Raw genomic sequence first — 22,211 nt, 5'->3', positions numbered from 1 at the left:
TTTGTTTTAGTATGTTGCCACCATATTGCAGTGCCACTACTTTCACTATGTAAAATGGTATTAACTGAAGGACCTTCAGTTGTGACTTTGTAAGATTATCTCGCACTTTTATTACCAGATAATATTAACAGATTTTGAAGAATCATACCAAGTAATCATACCAAGGACTGAATGGCTATACCATCCTCATTTGCAGAAGTAAAAGAAAGTCAATATTCAATTTTGGAAAGCTCCAATTCATGCCACAAACTGATATTACAATGCCTGCCACAAACTTGCTCACATTTCCAATCAAATGCAACCATTTTATTAACTTATGTCAATGTCTGTGAACCGTAATATTGATATCGTGTTTTATGTAACAGTGTGTCCAAAACGTTGCTCGTGTCAGTCGCTTTACACTAGAAATGTACTCAGCAAACTTGATTTGAAAGAACTAGCCGTTTACAAATAAAATAAAGATGTGCAACAAAGATTTCATTTAAGCAAAAAGAAAAAGATCAATTTGCCTTTATTCTGAGATATATACATGTATATGCAGTCATAAGTATCAAACAGTCTTTCATATACCAACAAATGTACATTTCTCGTGAAACAGCCATTTCAATTACCGGGTATACTTTGAGTAGGTACTGCATGTACTAGGACTAATTTGCAAATTTTCATTGTATATTCCGATATTCTTTTGTCTTTGATTTCAGCTAACTCTCATAAAATATATGAATATTAAAAAAACAAGACTTATCCGAGACCCTTGGCAAATTGTGAGACATTTTTATTGAAATAAAACTTGCTTTTCAGTCAACTTATAATACAATTTTGTAGTTCTTGTAATTAAACTAACTTAATTTGAGAAGTAAAATTAAGTGTTGTTTGTACGTGTACCTTTACAAAGCTTATACAGGTACATATATATTATATCCTCACAATTTTGAGAAAAAGTTGAAGTGAGGTCCAATTTCGTACATGTACAATAAATAAATGACTGTGTCATGTACACAACATACACATGCAACTCTTAATTTACAAAAAGACAAGATTCTTCCTAGTATGGCTCGTAACAATTTCAATCTAAGGGAATAATGTTGATTTGAACATGTTTTTCTTTTGTATACCACCAGTTTAGCCCATCTAGAATAATTTCAACAATAGTAAACAAAATTTATCAAAGTTTATCTGCAGAGTATTCATGATGATGCCCCATTTCAATACATGTAGGTTTTGTCAAATTCCTTCAGACATTTAAATGCTAACTTTATTGGAGGAGCTTGCGCCTTTGAATGTTTTTTTAAACAGATATATGGCGCCATACAAATGCTGTGAATCATCATCATCATCATTCATAAAGAAGGGGGGGGGGGGGAGGGAGGGGGATGGAATATGGAAACATGAACTGTAAATGGAAATACTATGAAGCGAATGTAAAGCCCTATCTACGCTAATTGTTTCAGTTTGGATAATGGGGTGTGAGATTTCTTAAAAGAAGTCTGAACCAAACAAAATTTGGCAATGTGGAATTTTCACTAATTAATCTTTTTCTATTATTTAAACGCCTTTGGTATTAGTATCGGTCACATCTTCAAGACCACAAGAGGGGAAGTGTGGAAAAGACAACTAAATAGCTTTCAAATGACATTTGGTTAATAGCTCATACCAAGCATTCAAAAACAAAATTGGCAAGCAAGCAAAATTAGAGCTACTATCTTTCCCTCCCAAAATTCCAGCCGTTTTCATTCCGTCATTTTGAGGCAATAGTGTCAAGCATATTACTTGGTTGTAAGAGTTAAACACCATTGGCTGGAAATCAAAATACATATTGAATACCTGTACCGGTACCTATATTCCAGAAAATTTCCTTTAAAGTATCCCATAATGATTGAAATACCAGAGAGATATATCTGATTGAAATTAAAATTGAACCAAAACAAAATAGACAAAAAGAATAGTAAAGAATGAGGATAATGTTTGTAAGAAAGATATCTATTGATCGTTGGATGCTACTGGAAATAAATATCTCCAGCTTGGGTCAACAAAGTCTTTACAATACCAACTTAAATGCAAATTCTATTTGCTGATTCTTTGACAGAAATGTTAAGTTAAAAAATGATTGAAAATAATGATTGAGAACTAGACTATGGGTTTCCCAAACTGTATAAGAATAATTGTAATCAGTTGCCTTGGGCAAGGTGAGTTCATGTAGTGTGTAGCACCCTGCTTTTACACTGTACCCTCACATGGCCATAGGTTTGCATATCATCCGGGAGTGACACTTTAGCACTTGGCACTCTTCCAGTTACTAGCAGTCCTTTTGTTTGATCAATACTTTGTACAATATTATAAAACATATACAAACAAACAAATAAACAATAATAATAATTGCTGGCATAGAAGAAAAACATTGAACATTCCCAGTATTGCCAACAATGAACGGCGTAGTATGCATGGAACACATTGCCAGCTTCGTTATTTTGATCATGCAAAGAAAGTTGATGGCCATTACATTTTAATCTGGTGTTGTAGGTTGATTATACAATTGACAAGTGTAATTCTACAGAGCATGCAATTATATAGCCAAAGTCAGGTTTAAAAAAATGTAATCAAAAATGATAGTTATGACTTATGTGGTGATACAAGTAGCATTTATTGAACCCCACACATTGTGTGTGTGTTTTACAGACGGGTATCCATCAGATATTAGGGACTTTTAGATTTGCAAGAAGACAATGTTGATTGCTACGGTCGACGTCCTTTTAATGCACTGCCTTGAATGGACGTCACACGTATCAGTCCACGCAAATCTAAAAGTCCCTAATATTATCTTGGGACCGACCTTTAACATTACCATTTTCGAACCAGGGTCACCTGAGCCAGTTTGCAGGCGAATGTGAGATCAACTCACATCTCCATTACCATGTATTCATCCCTTGCAGCTAATCCTTAGTTAACCAAAATAATAATAATAATAATAATAATAATAATAATAATAATAGCCTAATAGTCCACTCCAAATTTTATTAAACCGAAACGGAAATTCTTTTTGCCCAATTGATCGTGAGCCCGGCAGCCACTGAGCAGCGCCAGTGTTGCTCTATCCCTTATTGTTGAACGCCAAACAAGGTAGCAACAACTCCCATCTTTTAACGTCTTTTGGTATGACGCGGCCGGGGTTCAAACCCACGACCTCCCGGTTGTGTGGCGGACGCTCTACTGACTGAGCCAACACTCCAGCCCATAGTTAAACTGATTAAGCATATACAGTAGAATATAATGTCATGAAGTTAATACCAAGTGCAAGTAACACTTAATCTATAGCAACATGTTCATGAACCAGGCTGTGATTTTCCCCTTAAAATGTACCAATGACCAGAAAGTATTTTGCCCTATTATATTAGGGTAATATTTTGCCATACAGTATTGAAATTATGAGTTTCCTATATTGCTTCAATAAAGAGATACTGCAAGAGTAGATACACTCTAAATTAATACAATAGGGACTGGTAGGTAGACTACTCAACGCACCTGTACGGGTCCACATATGTAGAATAGGGCCTGCACCTAAAGGCCCTCACGGAACCCAAGTTCAACATCGGTTCCGTGCGCAGTGTGTTTTATGTATTTCTTTATTTTCTTCTTCGTTCTTATTCGTTAGACCATTGAAAGCCAGGAATTTTGCGCAGTGTGTTTTATGTATTTCTTTATTTTCTTCTTCCTTCTTATTCGTTAGACCATTGAAAGCCGGGAATTTTTTTTTAGGTTGATTTGATACATTCTAGCTGTATACATAATATTTGTCAGGTGATTAGTATGGTTTAAGCAGCACCGTTATTCATCCCATAGAGCTATTACTTGGTTAATAGTACAAATGTCTTGGAGTGAATACCAAGAGCCAAGCAGCAAGTGTTATCTAACTTGTTGATACAATGCAGCAGTCAAGTTATAATGGCACTGGTTTGGTTGGAGAAAAGGGAAAGGATTCATAACGTTCCGCAACTCAACATGGCCATCGGGAAAGTAAGGACTTAAGTCATAGTTGGTAGCAACCATGAATCTGTCAAGGGTCATTTTCAGTAAGCTTGTTATTAAAGAGAGATTATTTAATGAAATTAATATATATCACAATTTTGTCATTACCTCTGGAGAAACAAACTAATGAAAGTCAGATTTCCAGGAGTTTAAAGTGATTACGGTGGGTATTCAATCTTCACTTAATTCAATGTAATCCAGCCACTTTGGTAGTGAAATAATAAAATGGGTATTCACACAAAGACTCGTATGTGCAACATCACATACAGAGTTTTTATACTTAGACCTACTGTACAAATGCTTTATCGCTGACTCATCAGGCATTTAAAACCAATTTGGGTTGAAGTACTATGGGTAAAAGGAGGTTTTTCTTTCCTAAATTCAGTGAAGAGATTAATTCATGCCATTTTATCTGGTAAGCAGTTTGAACCTGGAGTAGCTAGCTTGCTGCATCTTGGTATATTGGTATTTTCAAGTGCTCACAAATGGTTGATTCTAGCAGCAGTGACAAAAGTGGATCACCTTTGTAAATGATTTTGAGTTTATTGTGAATTGAGCAATATAAAAGCAACTTCTTTCAGTACATACACAAACCCAGAGATTATTAATCATCTAAAATGTAATGTAAAAGAAATTTCAATCATACATTCTTCTTTTATTGCAGTAGCACTTTCAGTGTTGACCACGATTACATATATTTTGCAGATGTGCTCCATATTGTTTCAGTTGATGTTTAATTTGGAGGAACTCACAACATAATGACATGGTATGAGAAAATACTGCTGGCGACTGGTTTGGTTTGGCATTTGCAGCTAAGAATTACACTAAACTACAACTGGCCATTACAGGTATATAAAAAAGAGACTATTTCCTTCCAAGTTAGAAAATTAATGTGACTTATACTACACTGGTGCAGATTTGGAATCCCCCTACGAAGTTTGAGAGTTGATTATGAAAAGTCTTCTTCGTTGAAAACTTTAGTCTTTTTTTAAACATACATATTACAAATAAGGACCCTTGATCACCAAGAGCCAATAGACGTGACTTCTGAAAAACAATTATAGGTGATTCAGTTCTCGTGAAGGAGGAAATTGGCGGCTAAATTCTCATTCTTGTCGCAAGCAAAGTAGGCCTGTATTACTAACTCTTCAGGGAAACCGAGCCCCTTCAACTGAGGAAAGAAAAATATAAGAGAGAGAGAGAGAAATGACAGAATTAGTATGGATTTAATAATAATAATGATACCATATCATTCCCTATAACACCATTGTTATATCATTAGAGGGATTATTACTATTAATTTTGTTACTTACATTATGAAACTGAGAGCAAAGAATTGTTGAAAACTGGATAGTTGGACATAATTTGGACTTACTCTTTCAATTGCGTCCCTCTCTTCTGGCATGAGTTCAATGTAAGCAACCCCTGGATTCTCTTCTGACATCCTGATACCTGGTCCCCCACCCTGTCCCCCTGCCTGCTGGGCTGGGGGGTTGGCGGGTTGTGATGATGACTGCTGTCCTCCTGGCTGTGCTGCTGAGGTCAGAGACGAGCTACTACTACTCCCTCCTCTTCCTGATCCTCCACCTCCTCCTCCTCCTACAGCAGGCTGTGCAGCTGCATCAGGCTGTTGGTTGATGAGGGCGATGAATTCCTCCTGCCGTTGGCTTATGATCTAATCACATTCAGGGTAAGAGGGGGGGGGGGGGGGGGGGGTTGGGAGAGAGAAATCAGTAGGTTATTGCTCTTTTTGCAAAGCTTCTGCTGAACTTTGGAACAGACTACCCTTAAATGTCAAAAACTGTCAAACTGTTGACCAATTCAAAACTTGTCTTAACCCTTACTGTAGTGGGCTATTTCGAGCACTCTCTGACTGGGGGGGGGGCCTGGGAGCCCCCCCCCATGATCTCGGCCGTCGAATGTCCGATGAACGCGAAAATTTGCATGTTTGTAGATATTTACGTAAGGAACAAGATGGTATAATTAGTTTTTCGCTAATATGCAAATTTTTGTCGTTATAGCCTAATTAATTATGCAAAATGCTAATTTTATGCATTTTACAGAAAACTCTCCATATTTGTCCGTAGAATTGTGAAGAATCTTGAAAATGTATTGAATAAGTGTTTCCTTCATCTCTTATTCATGAGGTTTCATTATTTTCATGATATTTGAAAATTAATAGGTTAATTTGCATAAATTATGAATATGCATTCATGAATATCAAATCCGGAAATATATATTGGGAACTAGAATCCTTACAAAAATTGTCAGACTCCACTTCTTGAATGTTGTTACTCATTATTCAAATGAAACTTCTTTTCTATCACAAAAAAGTTATTTGAAGTAATTAATAATGATAATTTATGCAAATTTGATGCGATTTTCAACTATTTATTTTCTTATGTATTTTATTGTTTTTTATTTCTTATTATATCTATTGTTTTCTTTTGTTCTGAAATACATTAAGTTACTCTGAGAAACACATAAAAGCAATTTGATATCAATTCATAGCTTCACATTTCTGCTTGTACATGAATATATGCAATTATAGCACTTTTTTGATGACATGCGCATACTAATTGTTATGTAACACCTTACAGGTATATCCGATTTTTACGAAAATGGTATCAAAATGTGTGTAAGACTTGAGGGAAAAAAGTCATGAAACGACAATTCAAAATTCCGAGCGGTTGCGGCGCAATCTCCAAAAATGTCGAGGGGGGGGGCCTCCCAGGCCCCCCCCCCAGTACAGTAAGGGTTAAACCTTACTGTACTAGGGGGGGAGGGCCTGAGAGGCCCCCCCCCCTCGACATTTTTGGAGATTGCGCCGCAACCGCTTGGAATTTTGAATTGTTGTTTCATGACTTTTTTCCCTCAAGTCTTACACACATTTTGATACCATTTTAAGGGAAGGGAAGCACATCAAAATACTGTCATAAATCTGTTTGTACTTGACCCAGGGGCGTACGCAGGATTTTTTCAAGGGGGGGGGGGTTTTAAAATCTGGCCCAAAATATTTAAAAAAAAAAAAAAAAAAAAAAAAAAATAACAAAGGGGGGGGGGGGGTTTAGTTTTTTTTAGGGGGGTTCACACACATAAAAATACCAAAGGGGGGGGTTTTTAACCCCCAAACCCCCCCCCCCCCTGCGTACGCCCCTGACTTGACCCCACAACAAACCCTGAAAGAACAGATTTCATTTGGAAAAATAAAAAATAATGTGTTGAGTTTTAAAAGTGAGATTATCACATTCTGAAATCATACATCATATGTTCAAAACTTTCAAAAATTTACACAAATGGCTAAATGTTCATCTCCTCTCGTGTGTTTCTGCAATTTTATTGCAACATTTTTAGGGGGAAAATACATGCTGCAACTTTCATAATCACAATGAACCATGAAGGTACATGCATAGGGCTAAGTTAACATAGGAAAAAGTGATTGTTTTGGGTCTAATTTCCCTAAATCTATTTGAAAGGGAATTGAAGGTATAAAACTGCTTTAACCGCAGTTATTTTTGCGTGATCAATTTTTCAAGCTGAGCGACCCCAAAACATATTTGCTGGTTCTTAAATTCGCGTTGCAAGCAATTCAGCCCGTTCAAAACATGCATAAAAAGTCAGGCTCATATTTTCGCGAGTTCTAAAATTCGTGCTTGCTGATCTCAGCGCAAAATCCGTGAAAATTAATGTACCACAAATATTGCTAACTTTACAGGAAATCATTTACCTGGAGAAGTTGTGGATTTGATTGACCTAGAGACTGGAGAAATTGGCTGAGCATGGCTGGGTCTGAGGATATGGCTTCCCGTAATTGCTGGAACTGGGGAAGTTGATCTAGGAATTCCAATGAAGGACTACCTTCACCTCCTGAAAAGAAAAAAATTATGATTGAACAGTTAATAAACAAAATAAATAAATATATCTGGATTTTATAAATGTAATGTTTCCTGGGAGAAATTTCAAGTATTTAAACATATTTATGGCTTACACCCAGTTAATAAGATTGATTGATCGATCTGTATTGAAAAACAAGTCAGAAAAAATCTTGGAACCAAGGGGACTTGAACCTGCAACTACTGCTTGCCGGGCAGCGACTCTAGTTCATCTTGACTGTGCCATGGACCAGTGATGGCCTAGTGGTACGGTCGCTGCCCGGCAAGCAGTAGATGCAGGTTCAAGTCCCACTGGTTCCAAGATTTTTTTTGACTTGTTTTTCAATACAGATCGATCTTATTTACTGGGTGTGAGCCACAAATATGTTTAAATAAATCAGGATTTATACAGCGTTTAATACAGAGTACCGTCTCTAAGCACAATGTGCACCATCTCCACTCCCTGGGGAGTGTTCCTACCACATGGTCACCGTGAGGGCATAGGCAATTACTAACACAAATGCTTTCGTCATTCTACCGAGTCCCCATTTCTCTCTTGGGGATTGAGTGGCAAATGTAGATTAATGCCTTGCCAAAGGACATTAGCGCCATGTCTGGGATTGAACCAAGACCTCTGAATTTCAAGTCAAGTCCTTAAACCACTCGACTACGACACTTCTAAATACTTTGTGCAAAATTCATTACAAGGTTGCATTATCTTGAAAATAAGATTCAAGGATTCAAGTTCCAAAATCCAAGGCTCTAAGAAGGATCCAAGAAAGGTCCAAGGATCCACCATCCAACAAGGCTAGAGCAAGAATCTAAATGGATTATTGTTGGATCTTGGATAAAACTAGATTCAAGGATCTCAGATCTGAGGACCCAATAGGGGTTCCAACAGGGATCTGATGGTATTCTATGCTTCAGACACCTCAAATGTGTACAGCAAGGATATTAGCTAAAGAAATTTTGAAACATGGCACATGGATCAGGTATCTTCTAATCAATAAGCTAATTAATGTTCATAAAGACCTCTGAAACACTTTTTTTTTTCATAAGTGTCACTGACCTGGTTGAGATGAGGACTGTGATGATTGTAGAGACGGTTGTGAAGGTGGCTGGTCTGCCGGCGTTTCAGGTGGTGGATCTGGAATACCCTGCACAAGTAAGCAATCATGACCAAATATGGTGGAATTATCAGTGATTGCAATGGCATTTGTTTTAGTTTAGGAAACCTCATTCAAAATGGTAAATTAATATTTTTACAAAAACATAAGAATAATGGATGTGAAAAATCACATATGATAAAAACTGTGAAATGGCAACTGCTCTGGGTCCTGTAACACAAAGCCTAGTACAATTGATTTTTGTGATTGATTGCACATGGTGATTAATGCAAAATTAATCATACAATCAGCTGTCAAGCTTTGTGTTACACGGCCCAGAACTCACTTTGAAACAATTTGAAATTCCAAACTTCAACCCTAAATCTATCTCTATATTGATGAAATAAAGCTCAAAGCAAATGCTGTTGGTGCATATTTCTGATCATCCTAAACAGCATATCATTCATTATAGTGTCTTGGGAGAATAGGCAATACGAGATGCCCCATTCCAGAAGTACAGCAAACACTATTCCTTCTTTGCTGAACCAGTTTATCAGACTGGTTTGAATAACTACAAATAAGTTTGAAGTGTATGACACAACCAATTATAATTTACATATGACAGTTTTCTATTGTTCAGGCACCTCAGATGTGTATTGGTAGTTATCAACTGAGTCTGCAAGTAAACGTCTAAGGGAGATGTCTGAACCATAATTCATAACCATGAAACTGCCGCAGTTAAAATGGGATGTTGCATAAAACTTAATGTTAATATGATTTTCAATCCAATATGTTTACGACATCTTAATTTTTTAAATAATAAAATAGGAATCATATTCTATTCAAAAAGTATATCATTGCACTAACTGTCGGAACCTTGGAAATCTCAATTTCCTTTTCCATCCAGTGACCCAAAATCACCCAAAATCCCATAAAATTTGCTAGTAAAAGTAGAGCACCATATGCGGTAGGAAGAATTGTCAGTGGTAGAAATAAAAATATAAAAAATTAAAATAGTATTTCAGAGCAGCATCTTTCTTTTAGGTAGATGGGCCACAAAGAAAGTGTGTTTGTATTAGAAGGGTCACACCTACAGGGGTGATAGTGAGTACTAAAAAAAAAAATTGTTTTTCGTCTTCCCTCAACCACCTCCCCCTTGAGTAAAAAAACAAACAAAAAAGATTCAGGGGAAAAAAATGGCATTTAACAACGTTCTCCGCCTTTTGAGTAAGAAATTTGGAATAAAATAGGGGAAAAATGGGGGACAAATGGGGAAAGAAAGGGAAAACTAGATGGAACTTCGACTGTGTGCAGTCGAAAATTATGCCTCCGTCATAGAGCAATTTTACAAACCAAACAAAGAAATTTTTCAAATGTAAGTTAAATTATAATCCATTAACAAGTTCTCAGAATATTGTGATTACAAGCAATTTCTCATAAACATATATGATCCTTTGATCTTTGACCTCATGACCCTAAAATCTACTCAGTTCATTGGCTCTGCAAGATGTCCTGAGTTAAATAGTTATCCAGAATGCGTTCACGTGCTATTTTTGCATACATAATAGAGCCCATGACCTTTGACCTTTGACCTCATGACCCAAGAATCTACTCAGTTCATTGGCTCTGCAAGAAACATACATGATCTAAGTTTGGAAGGAATCCATCAATCTCTTCTAATGATAATGCGATCACAAGCTATTTTTGCATACATAATGAGCCGCATGACCTTTGGCCTTGACCTCATGACCCCAAAATCTAATCAATTTATCGGCTCTGCAAGTAACATACATGACCTAAGTTTGGCAGGAATCCATCAATCGGTTCTTGAGATAACGCGATCACAAGCTGTTTTTGCATACATAATGAGCCCTGTGACCTTTGACCTTGTGACCCCAAAATCTAATCAGTTCATCGGCTCTGCAAGATACATACATGACCAAAGTTTGGCAGGAATCTATCAATCGGTTCTTCAGATAACGCGATCACGAGCTGTTTTTGGATACATAATGAGCCCTGCGACCTTTGACATTTGATCTTTGACCTCGTGACCCCAAATCTAATCAGTTCATCGGCTCTGCAAGATACATACATGACCAAAGTTTGGCAGGAATCTATCAATCGGTTCTTCAGATAACGCGATCACGAGCTGTTTTTGGATACATAATGAGCCCTGTGACCTTTGACCTTTGACCTCGTGACCCCAAAATCTAATCAGTTCATCGGCTCTGCAAGATACATACATGACCAAAGTTTGGCAGGAATCCATCAATCGGTTCTTCAGATAACCCGAAAACATAATGCCTCCGGATACTTCGTAACGGAGGCATAATAAGGGTAAAATCGGGAATAAAAAATAATTGGGAAACTGATTTAAATCAGGCAATTATCAGGCATGCACCTACCACTACAAGGTACTCTGCAGCTCGGTTGGGGTTGTTGTAGCTTGCTTGCATCGCCCTGATGACCTTGTCCCTCGGAAAGCCCAAACTCATCAACTCGGTGACCATGTTCTGGTACTCCTCGCCCGTCACCAGGGTGGATTCTGCGCTGTGGAAGGCTTGACTGTCACAAAAGAGAGAAAGGTGTTCCTTGAAGGTTTTCACAGAGAGGCGATAAAGTAGGGGGTTAGCAGTAACACTAATGGGGCATTGCAAGAAAGTTGCGATTGATTGCAAGTTGCGACAAATTACTGATATTTGCAATCGATTGCAACTCAACTTTCTTGCAATGCCCCACTAGTCTCCTAAATTTCCTAGGATTTTGTTAGGATTAAAGTTTTTAACAATTAAAGATAAACTCCAGTACTGGTAAAAAAAAAAAAAAAAATTCTCACAGAATCAAACGAAACTTACACTGAATGTTCAAGATTACAAATAAATGACATGTGCCAAACAATTTTGGAAGAAAATGTATACTGGCTGAGTAATGAGCATAGAAAGACAAGGAAATCAAGGTAGTACTAGCCCCGACACCATGTGTGTTGTCCCATATATAGCTTTCTATGTGAGTGCTTGTTACTTTACCAAGACTCGGTCAAATTTATTATGATTTTGATGACTCCAGAACCTTGCAGTGCACACCAATACTTACATGCTACATGATCAACTGTTTCCGATCCTTTCTACACCTTTTCTTTCACAATGCAATCGCATTACCAGTACTAAAGTTTATCTTTAAATATAGTATAAACTAGATCTAGCTTTTATTCTCCCCCTTTCTCTATCTCTTTCTCTTACTAATGGGGCGTTGCATGGGGAGTTGCAAATTTGCAAATAATCGCAAGACCTACGCTTAATTTTGGGGATTTGCAATTGATTGCAACTTTCTTGCAACACCCAATTAGTGGGGTAGTTCTTATAATATCCCAGTCGCACTGATGAGCCAAGACCCAAGACCCACTACAACATATTACATTCTTTAAAACTACCTGAGGACAAAAAAGTGTGAGGTATTGAGGTCAAGTCCTCTGGAATGGATTAACCAATTGTCGTAGTTTCCTAAATTACTTCATCTGGGTAAACTGTTTTTATATTAGCCCACAAACAACTTATATTACATTTCACAGAACAGGGGGGTGTTTCACAAAGCCTTTTTTCAATGACATATGACAAAAAAAATCAGTGACAAATCTGCTGATAACCAATCAGAGGCAAGGATTTCAGTAGCTTATAACAGAAACTCTCATTTGTCACTGATGACAAGTTTTGTGAAACACCCCCGAGAAGATAATTCCATGAAGATGTCATCGGTTTAGGCATGGCAAACTTACAGTCCACTTGAACTCTCCTCTTGTGTTTTTGTTTCAGCTGCTGGTTCTGCTGCCTTCTCTTCTGTTTTCTTCTCCTCAGCTGCTTTGGTTGTGCCCTCTTCCATAGCCACAGGGGCACTACTGGCTGATGCACTGGCTGCTGCAGCAGTCTCCTGTGGTTTGGCCTCCTCCTTCTTCTCTTCTTTTTTTTCTTCTGTTTGCAGCCTCTGTACAAGTATGCAGTTAACAAATAAATTATTCATACCCCTTACCAAGTTTAGTAATTTCTCAAGTACCTGTATGTGAAAAATTGGTTTGTCCTGTTGTTAGTTTCTTGAGAATGTGACACATTAAAGCTTACATCTAGAAGTATTCAACAAAGGCCCTATTTTAACCAGTCCACCGTCTATTCTTGAGTTACAAAAAAACAAAAAATACATCAAATTTATAAGGGATATGGATCATTTAGATGCTAACTCGACATCATTCATATACTGAACTATAATTGAATCCAGCGACCAGGGTAATAGTACTGTAATAACTCTTTGTCTGTTATGTTATCACTTGTAAGGCACTACCGGTATTATTGGTATATAAAAAACAGTTAAGGTTAATACTTAGTAGGAATATAAATTTCAACCCAATTCAAATAAAATTAAATCATAATAATAATAAAAAAGCTAAAATTGTATCATACCAAAATGTAGTAAAATTAAAATGCAAGTAAGCCATTGGATTTGGTAGCCCCCTAGGAGTAGGACCATCTCCTCCCCAAGCATTTTGTGGAAACAATTTCAAATTTATTTTAAGAACGAAAAATCTGGTAGCCCCCAAGAATGAAAACATTATCTTTTATTTCTCAAGTGAAAAAGTGAGGTAAACACTGTATCACGTGACTATCTAGTAACATATAACAAAGCTTAGCTTTCCTTCTCTATAAACAAGAAAGAAACGAAAAGTTTGGACTCACCTTTGTAACCATGACTACAACAAAGCTTTTTTCATCTATATTGTAAGACGATAAAGGGTTGTCATCACTTAAGATTTTACCTGGATAAATAGAAATAGATAAGATAACATTAAAAGAGATGGTTTGTTCAACAAATTCTGACCATCACAAATGTAAAATGTAATACATAAGAGGTCCCATTGATACATGTATGTGAAATACATTTCATTAATATGAATTAGCATTGTGTACTCAGTCATCACTGAGATGACCTATGATGATATTCATGCTATAAGTGTAATACAGAGAAAATATTATTGTACAAGCAAAGGTTAAGGGCAACTTTTGTGGTGGTAAAAAAATTACACCAAAGGTAAAAACCTGCAGTTGTTACATAGTACCAAAGTTACACCAACAAAACCAACATGTGATGGTGGTGGTGGTTATTTTACCTGACTGCTAAGAAAGAATAAATGCTTGTTAGTAAGCAACCAGAGGACCGATGGCTTTAGGTCCTCTCTGAAAGACCTGGTAATGAGGATTAATGCCTTACCAAAGGGCACTAGCGCATCGCCTTGGTGTCTAACCCGGGTCGCCGGATTACAAGACCACTGCTCTACCAACTGAGCTATTGCACCTCCTTTATTAGACTGACAACAGACCAAACAAGAGATAACATTACCCTGAATGACCAACAATCAGTCAGTTTGGAATCGGTTTGGGGGTGGGATTGAGGTATAAGTTATATTAGTTTGACGCCAAAGTGTGATGAAGAATTTACCATGTGATTAGTCAGAAAGAACAGGTTGATTTTTCTCATATTCTATTGTTTTGTCAGAAGTTGCTTGGCAACTAACAGTAAACAAGACGAATAACCCACCCCTGAGTGTTTTTTTTTAAATGTTGGCAGAAATTTCACAGATTTTTGCAGAGTAAATGCTCGCTCTCAAAACATCTGTGCGATCGCACGCAAAGCAGCCACAAGTTGCACATGCTCACCACTAATTTTTAACAAAAACGGAACGAGCAAACAACTGTTTTTTCCCAGTAGTTCAAAAAACAATGTTTTTGGGGCTGTGTAAATAATCTTGAGCATCCATACCGGGGTTGAGAGTATGTTTGAAGAAAAAAAATTGTTCTCTACCAAGGTTTAGCGACGCTTGAAACCTACGTCTTCAAAGAGTGAGTCAGCTATCTCCTGGAGCAAAACAGCTGCGAAATACATCAAGCGGCACTCTGATCTTGATCATTATCTTGCTCGTTGTGTAATAGTTCGCTTGTAAAGAAATTGTTGATTCGCCCTATGTCTAAGCTCCTTGCTTTAACACAATTCTATTAAAGCAAGTTTTCGTAAATGGCAACTAAATCTAAAATGAAATACAAAGTTCTAAGATTTTCTTACCTGCATAAATTAACTTTTGCCCAGAGGCAGGGAAGTCTTTCCCTTGTGTCTTTTCAATTTCATCTTTGAGATTCCTAACCTGTAGTCAAAACAAAACAAAACAAATGAGGAGAGATATGAACATGTTTGTTAGTTATAACGGAGATAGCAATCACAATTTTGGATGTACCGGTAATGAATCAAGCTATGTACATGGAAATTGACACTTAGAAAAGGTACCGGTATGTCATGCGTTAAACCTTTCAAACTCACAAAGAAACAGAGCTGTTACAATGTCACTACGGTGCACACATGTGACACATACTCCTTTTACAGAAGTGCGACTGTGTGCAGTTGTGAATGTTACAACTACAGTGGAAATTTAAAACGAAGAGTAATCAAAAGATAATTCCGACCCTTTTATTATTTTGAACATGAGTGTAGCATTGACATTCGACAAACTCACATGATTGAAACAAGAGTTGAGGGGGAAGGGAAGACGCCAACTCATTGCGTTCCCTCCTTTCAGGCTGCATGAGTAAGACTCAGCAGATTTTGCAAGCAACCTTGCGCCAACTCGTTCTTGCTCTGGCCTTGCATTGGTCATATCTGAGGTTTTTAATCGCTCTTTAAAGCCAGCTCAAGGTTGCCAAAGTGACAAGAGCAATATGTGAAACTATTATACCGCTGGGTAATATCAGACTCAGGCACACATGCATTAACTAACACAAAATTGATTGATTCAATTAAACTGTCCTGTACATTAAAAAAATGGAAATGATAAGACTTTACCCTGGGCCAAAAAGGTAAACGCTTTTTATATTCAATACTAGTATTTACAAGAGGTTTCTATTTCTTGGGGGGACCCTTGCCAACCCAGCAAGGTTTAGTTTTTTTGTGCTGCAAGAGCCGGAATGAGAAACATTAATAAAGGATAAATTAAATAGTTTAAAATTTGTAAAGCCCATATTCCGCGTAATACTACTAATGGTGCTAATTTAGCAGACATAGAACTTTAGGGAAAATACATTGTGGCAACAAGTTGGAAAAGCAGCAGATGAAGTGGCAAACTTCAATTCTAAGGAAAATCTGAAAGATGTTAATGATTATTTAAAGTTGTCCCAGAATGAGCATACCGGTACACAAATTTCAGGTTTACCCCTTGTAAGGGGTTATCCACTTGTTTTGTACAATACATTACACATGCATTCATTATTCTCTCTAAACTTGACCTTGCATGTACAGTGTACATACATGTACAGTGTATCTATCACATTCATTTTTACTTGCCCCAAACTTGCCTCCCCCCCCCCCCCCCAAAAAAAAAAAAAAAAAAAAAATAGTTGAAATAAAGCTCATATCTTTAAAAAAAACCAAGGAAAGTTCTATTTTCACCATTTCAGTAGAGAACAAATTGAGAGCTACAGCCATTTTCTTGATAATGTGATGTACCAGGCAAGCTTGTACATATGTATCATGCACCAAGCTTTAGTTGGAAAGACCTTTTTAAGTCAATAACAAAATTTTTACTTTCCAATGAGGGAAAATCATAGACGAGAAGGTAAAACATTACAAGTGATGAAAAATATATAAAAGGGGAATAATTGTAACTTGTTGATTAAAAAATAATCAAATAGAGTAGTTGACAAATCTATTTCGTTTATTTGAAACTTTGACCCCCTGAAGAGCACCAACTTATTTATGCAATTTGCGTTCTGACATTTGTAGTACAAAGGACAAAAACAGGTGAATGATATATCCTTTTTCATGACAAACACCTGGGAAGGAAGCATCCATAAATTTAAATACATTAACTTGATAATCAACTTTGCATTGTATGATAACTTCTCAGAACAAACTGGAAAGAAAAAGCACTTCTCGACAAAGAGTCGACATACATAGTTCAAGTTCAAGTTCAAGTTCAAATAAGGTTTTATTCATTACTTGTCAACAAGTCCGAAGACTAAAAATGCAAGTTTACATCAATATAAAAAGCATTCAAAAACATAAAGATAACATAGCAAATGAGGACAAATATATAACAATGAATACATTTTTAAGTTAAAACATTAAAGTAGTAACAACAAAAAAACAAAAACAAAACAAAACAAAAAAAGATTTTAAAAAAAAATACAAGATATGAAATATTGCTAGCAAAAATGAATAAATGTTGACATATAAACAAATAAAATGTATACAGATACTTGAATTCAATTAACTGTAACATTGGAAAAATTGTAATTAAGTATTGAGTATTGAGTATTGAGTATTGAGTATTGAGTATTAAAAAGTATTAAAAAGTATTAAAAAGTATTACAATTGGAGTCTTGGCAGTGTGCTAATCACAAGCGTGATATGAGTACAGTATAATGTATAAACATATTGCACATGAGAACAATGGAATTCCTTAGGTATTATTGGTTACAGTAAGAATAGCAGATAATTAAAGAATGTTGTACTGTAAAACATCATCAGAAGAGAATGAGGTGGAGAAGAGGAGGGAGAGACAGAAAGTGAGAGAGAGAAACAGAGAGGAGGAAGAAGAGATGAAGGGAGTAAGAGGAAGAGGCAGAGAGAGACAGAGAGAGAGACAGAGAGACAGACATAGAGCTGAGAGAGAGGGAATGGGAGTAAAATAAAGAATAAAGAGGAAAGGCCAGAACTGAAGAAGAGAAAAGGAAATTTGAAAAGAAGCAAGTTCGAATAGAAAAAAGGAATGAGGGAGTGAGAGGAAGATAAAAGTACATGCAATATCAAAATACGAATGAATGGAAGAACCACATCAACCATCCATTGGTTCTTGAGATAACGCCATCTCGAGAACGGGACGTACGGACAGACAACCCGAAAACATAATGCCCCCGGCTACTTCGTAACAGAGGCATAAAAACAAGAGGTCAACCAATTTAGAGGTTGCACTGCTGTAGAAATATGTTTACCTAACCTCTCACCCCAAAGAACAGACAGAGGATTTTTTTTAACCATCGGTTCAAGTCAGATTTTGGAGATTGCAAGAATTACACGGCGGAAGACGTCAATGAAAGAATCGAGTACCCCCACCATGGACAATATTGTGATATCTGTACAGTGTGCGAAGAAACTAATGGTGAACCTCAGCCCCTATAATGCATGTGGTCTAGATGGTTGAAGTTCAAGGTTGCTGAAAGAACTTTCAAAACAGCTGGCCCCTGCCCTGACCACTATCTTCCAGTCATCCCTTGCAAGAGGCATAGTACAGACCAGAGAGATGTTCATGTGACACTGATCTTCTAAAAAGGAGAACATTATCACCCTGGTAACTATGGACCAGTTTCTCTTACATGTGTATCCTGCAAGATCATGGAACACATAATAGTCACCAAAGTCATGGACCACTTTGGTTCACATGATGTGTTAGAAGAAAACCAACATGAGTTCCATGGTTCCTGTGACACTCAACTGCTGGAGCTCAAGGAGTAACTAACTCATCGCCTCGAGACTGGGAAACAGACAGATATCCTGATAATGGACTTTGCCCGTTTCACAAAGCCTTTTTTCAATGACAAATGACAAAAATCAGTGACAAATCTGCTGATAACCAATCAGAAGCAAGGATTTTAGTAGCTTATAACAAAAACTGTCATTTGTCACTGATGACAAGTTTTGTGAAACGCCCCCCAGGTGGACCATAGCTTACTGCTTCACAAGCTCCAATGCTATGGCTTCCATGGTGCCACCATTTTGTGCATCTCCAGCTTCCTCTTTGACAGACACAATGGCCCGAATTCACAAAGGAGGTTTGTCGACAAACCAAGGTTTATGTACGTCATATGACGCGTTTTGACACGTTTTTTACAAACCTGGTTTGTAAATAACAAAAGGAGGTTTGTCGTAACAAAAGGTTTGTCGACAAACCTCCTTTGTGAATTTGGGCCAAGGTACATGTAGTTATAGTGAATGGTAAGAGGTCATCCTTCATCCATGTGAGATCAGGTGTCCCACAGGGTTCTGTTCTGGGGCCATGCCTGTTCCTAGCATATATCAATGATTTGCTACTAAGCAGTTAACAGGCACGCTGTTTTTCTGATGATTCAGTCACCGCAAACAAGGTATCCAACGCCTTACACATATCAACAACATTTGCAGCAAAGGCAGCAAGACCTTGGGCTTTCTTCAAAGAAACCTGAAAGTTAGCTCCAGAACCATCAAGAACCATCAAGGAGAGAGCATATGAAGCATATGTAATACCGGTACTTGAGTACACCCCCTGCGTTTGGGACCCTACTACCCAGAAGAACATAAGATTTTCAGCATACTTCCTTTCTAGAATATAAGGATTAAGATGAGATCAGGCATTGGGGGAATACCATGAAAAATTCTTGTCAATTTCAAGTGACATTTTAGGTGGGCAGAAATATGGGCCCCATCATACAAAAAGTATGTTATGAAAGGGCAATGCAGGACATGTAAATAGCCTACCGGTAGGTTTACACATCAACTAAAACGAAAGCATCCGTCTCAGATAATGACGCTCGTTACACTGACTGGCTCCACTGACCGCCTCTATACAGAGATTGAAGTACATGTACGGGTTAGTGAGGGGAGATTACGCAATGTAGTTTGTGTGTGTGTGATTGTCGATCTATTTGAGTGCAGTAGCTTCAAGAAAACGGACAGAAAGTGAGTCTCTATAATATATTGTGATGTTTAACAATATTTATTTATTTATTTTTGTAGTATGACTATGATGGGGGTTGGGTGCCCGGACACTAAACAAACATAAAACCTTCTCTTTTACCTTTGGATTTAACGAAATATATTCATCAAATATGTAGCACTAATCATCATGTTTCCAAACATAAGCCTTAGAAGATTTCTGAAATATTGATTGTAAACTTCTTCAAATAAATGTTTGAAATCAATTGTCCGGATACACGACCCGTCCGGACAACGATTGGCCTCTGGGTACGAAAATTTAGATATATTTCCTTCCCAAGGAGTCAGGACAATCATCAGTTTCTCTTCATCAAACTGTTTTTAAGTCTTGATAGAGAAAAACCCAAGGGCACACTTTTCGCCAGGTTCCGTCGAAAAAATAAGCTAGCTAATCCCCCCCCCCCTTGTGTGTGCGGCATGGGTTACTGTCTGTGTATGAGGAAGGACGGACAAATTAGATTTACTAAAGAATTCATAGACTAGTGGCCATACCATGCGGTTATTTCTGTCTACACTACAGTATACCTCAACGGGCCATATTAAAAATCACCTCCTTTTATTGTGGGTGTCAAGGGAAAGACAAGACAAGAGAATAAATACTGTTATTGTATTCACTCCAATTTGTTAATATTCATACAGTTTTAATTCAAACTCTTCAATATAGCTGCATTATGCATAGCCTCGCCGTCGCACTCGGAGGCTCTGGTTCTCCATTATTTGTGGACTACCTCGAATCATCGGGTCATTGGGTCCGGTCAGGTGATTCATTGGGTCCGGTCAGGTGATTGATTAGTTACATGACCTTTTGTGAAACGAAATTGGAAGATCACGCAACCTTTCATAGATTTGCTGTAGGGCTTTCACAAAGTGTCTGGTATTACAGACAGTGGTAAATCAGTAGGGGCGCTGGTCTGAGAATAAGGATCGTCCGTATAAATGAGGATATCTTCGTAAACGCTGACAAATCGCGTCCTAAAAAAAAAGGATCGTCCACATTTGCGCAGACGTCTATAGCTTTTCTAGGGTTACCAATCCCCGCCTTGGCAATGCGAAAAACGGCTTCCTTGATGATGCTCCATGATGCACTATAGTATAAACAGAGACTTTCACATTAGAGTCTATGAACGATAAATACTCTTGAAGATGGACAACTCGTGAAAGTAGACGGTGAACTAGACCTAGGGGTATTTTAAGAGAAATCTGCAGATTGTACAACTGTACAACTGTAGAGCACCAAAGAAAAAAGACGTCTGCAAAAATTAGTACAATCCTTATTTTTTAGGAAGCGATGTTCTCGTTTACGAAGATATCCTTTTATGGGGACGATCTTTATTCTCGGACCAGCGCCCCTACTGTAAATTGGACTAGACCGTTTGTTGTAGATCACAACTATTTCACAAACATTACCCCTGGCCGAGCCGGTGGCCCTACATTTTGTGAATAAAAATAAAGGGCCATATCACTAGTACTACATATCACAGTAATGCGACCACCCAACCTAACGGGAATACGGGATGACCTGATCCGATGATTCAAACTCAAAGTAGCCTAGACTAGATCTAAACCTTATTTATTATCATTGAAATGAGAGTTGTGACCACCTGGCTAGGCCCAATTCTAACTCTTTTAATTTTCTTTAGTTAGCCTTTTTCTAATCAATACCATTGCATTTGCATTGCCATTGTTGAACAAAAATAATTATCAATAGGGGCCTATCACTCAGAACAAAGTCTCAGTCATAATGAAAAGGAATAATATCATGGCCTTCATTTCAACAATAACAGTTAACATATCAATTACACTATATGAAATTCACTCCAATTTGTTAATATTCATACAGTCATTGAGCATGTGGTTTAGGACTAGACTAGGGTCTAGGCCTAGCTAGTGAAATAGAAACAAAATAATTCGGGAGATGACACAGCCCGATGACAATGGACATGTCAATGGAATGATCGAGACTAACTTACCGTTGCACTGTCCTCTATTTCCACACGGAAAGTCTGCTGTTGTAACGTTTTCAGTACTATTAGCATGGTGGTGGCCTCCCTGATATTAAAACAGGGTAAATATGTGATTTATACTCTAATTATGAGAGAAAAAAGTTTGTCTCGACAAGGGGATTCTCAGCTCAGAAACACACGCTCTCCGCCATTAACGTGACGTCAGGTTCAATACTGCCATCTGTTGCCCATATGACGCCATGCATGTATACAACATGCACAGTTAGTTCCAGCCTAGCCTGTACATGAACAGCACATGCAAATCAGTCTCTGTCCGTTTCTTTCACTGTCTTTATCTCTCAAACTCATGTTTACTTTCATAACTTATAATTTCATGGGGGGGGGGGGGGGGGGGGGGCGGTGTAGGTAGTAAAAGATCTGCAGGTTAAAATAATCACAAGCTCCACCACCACCAGCCCCCCCCCTTCTAA

The 22,211-nt window shown here is 37.6% G+C and overlaps 1 protein-coding gene across 1 annotated transcript; it reads right to left on the bottom strand.

Moving 5' to 3' along the window:
* Nucleotides 1-3,640: 3,640 nt before the first annotated feature.
* Nucleotides 3,641-21,971, bottom strand: LOC115918080 (UV excision repair protein RAD23 homolog A-like). Its single transcript, XM_030996220.1, has 9 exons — nt 21,748-21,971; nt 15,104-15,182; nt 13,723-13,802; nt 12,774-12,979; nt 11,407-11,566; nt 8,965-9,052; nt 7,751-7,890; nt 5,399-5,698; nt 3,641-5,194 (listed from the first exon to the last, which is right to left on the bottom strand). Exons 1-9 carry the CDS (start codon nt 21,811-21,813, stop codon nt 5,093-5,095), a joined length of 1,221 nt encoding a protein of 406 aa, XP_030852080.1. The 5' UTR covers nt 21,814-21,971; the 3' UTR covers nt 3,641-5,092.
* Nucleotides 21,972-22,211: the final 240 nt, after the last annotated feature.

The sequence above is a fragment of the Strongylocentrotus purpuratus genome, unplaced genomic scaffold (assembly GCF_000002235.5).
Source record: "Strongylocentrotus purpuratus isolate Spur 01 unplaced genomic scaffold, Spur_5.0 spur5_scaffold_3, whole genome shotgun sequence".
NCBI classification, from domain to species: domain Eukaryota; kingdom Metazoa; phylum Echinodermata; class Echinoidea; order Camarodonta; family Strongylocentrotidae; genus Strongylocentrotus; species Strongylocentrotus purpuratus.
Note: the sequence above shows the minus strand (reverse complement) of the source record. Positions and strands in the feature narration are given on the sequence as shown.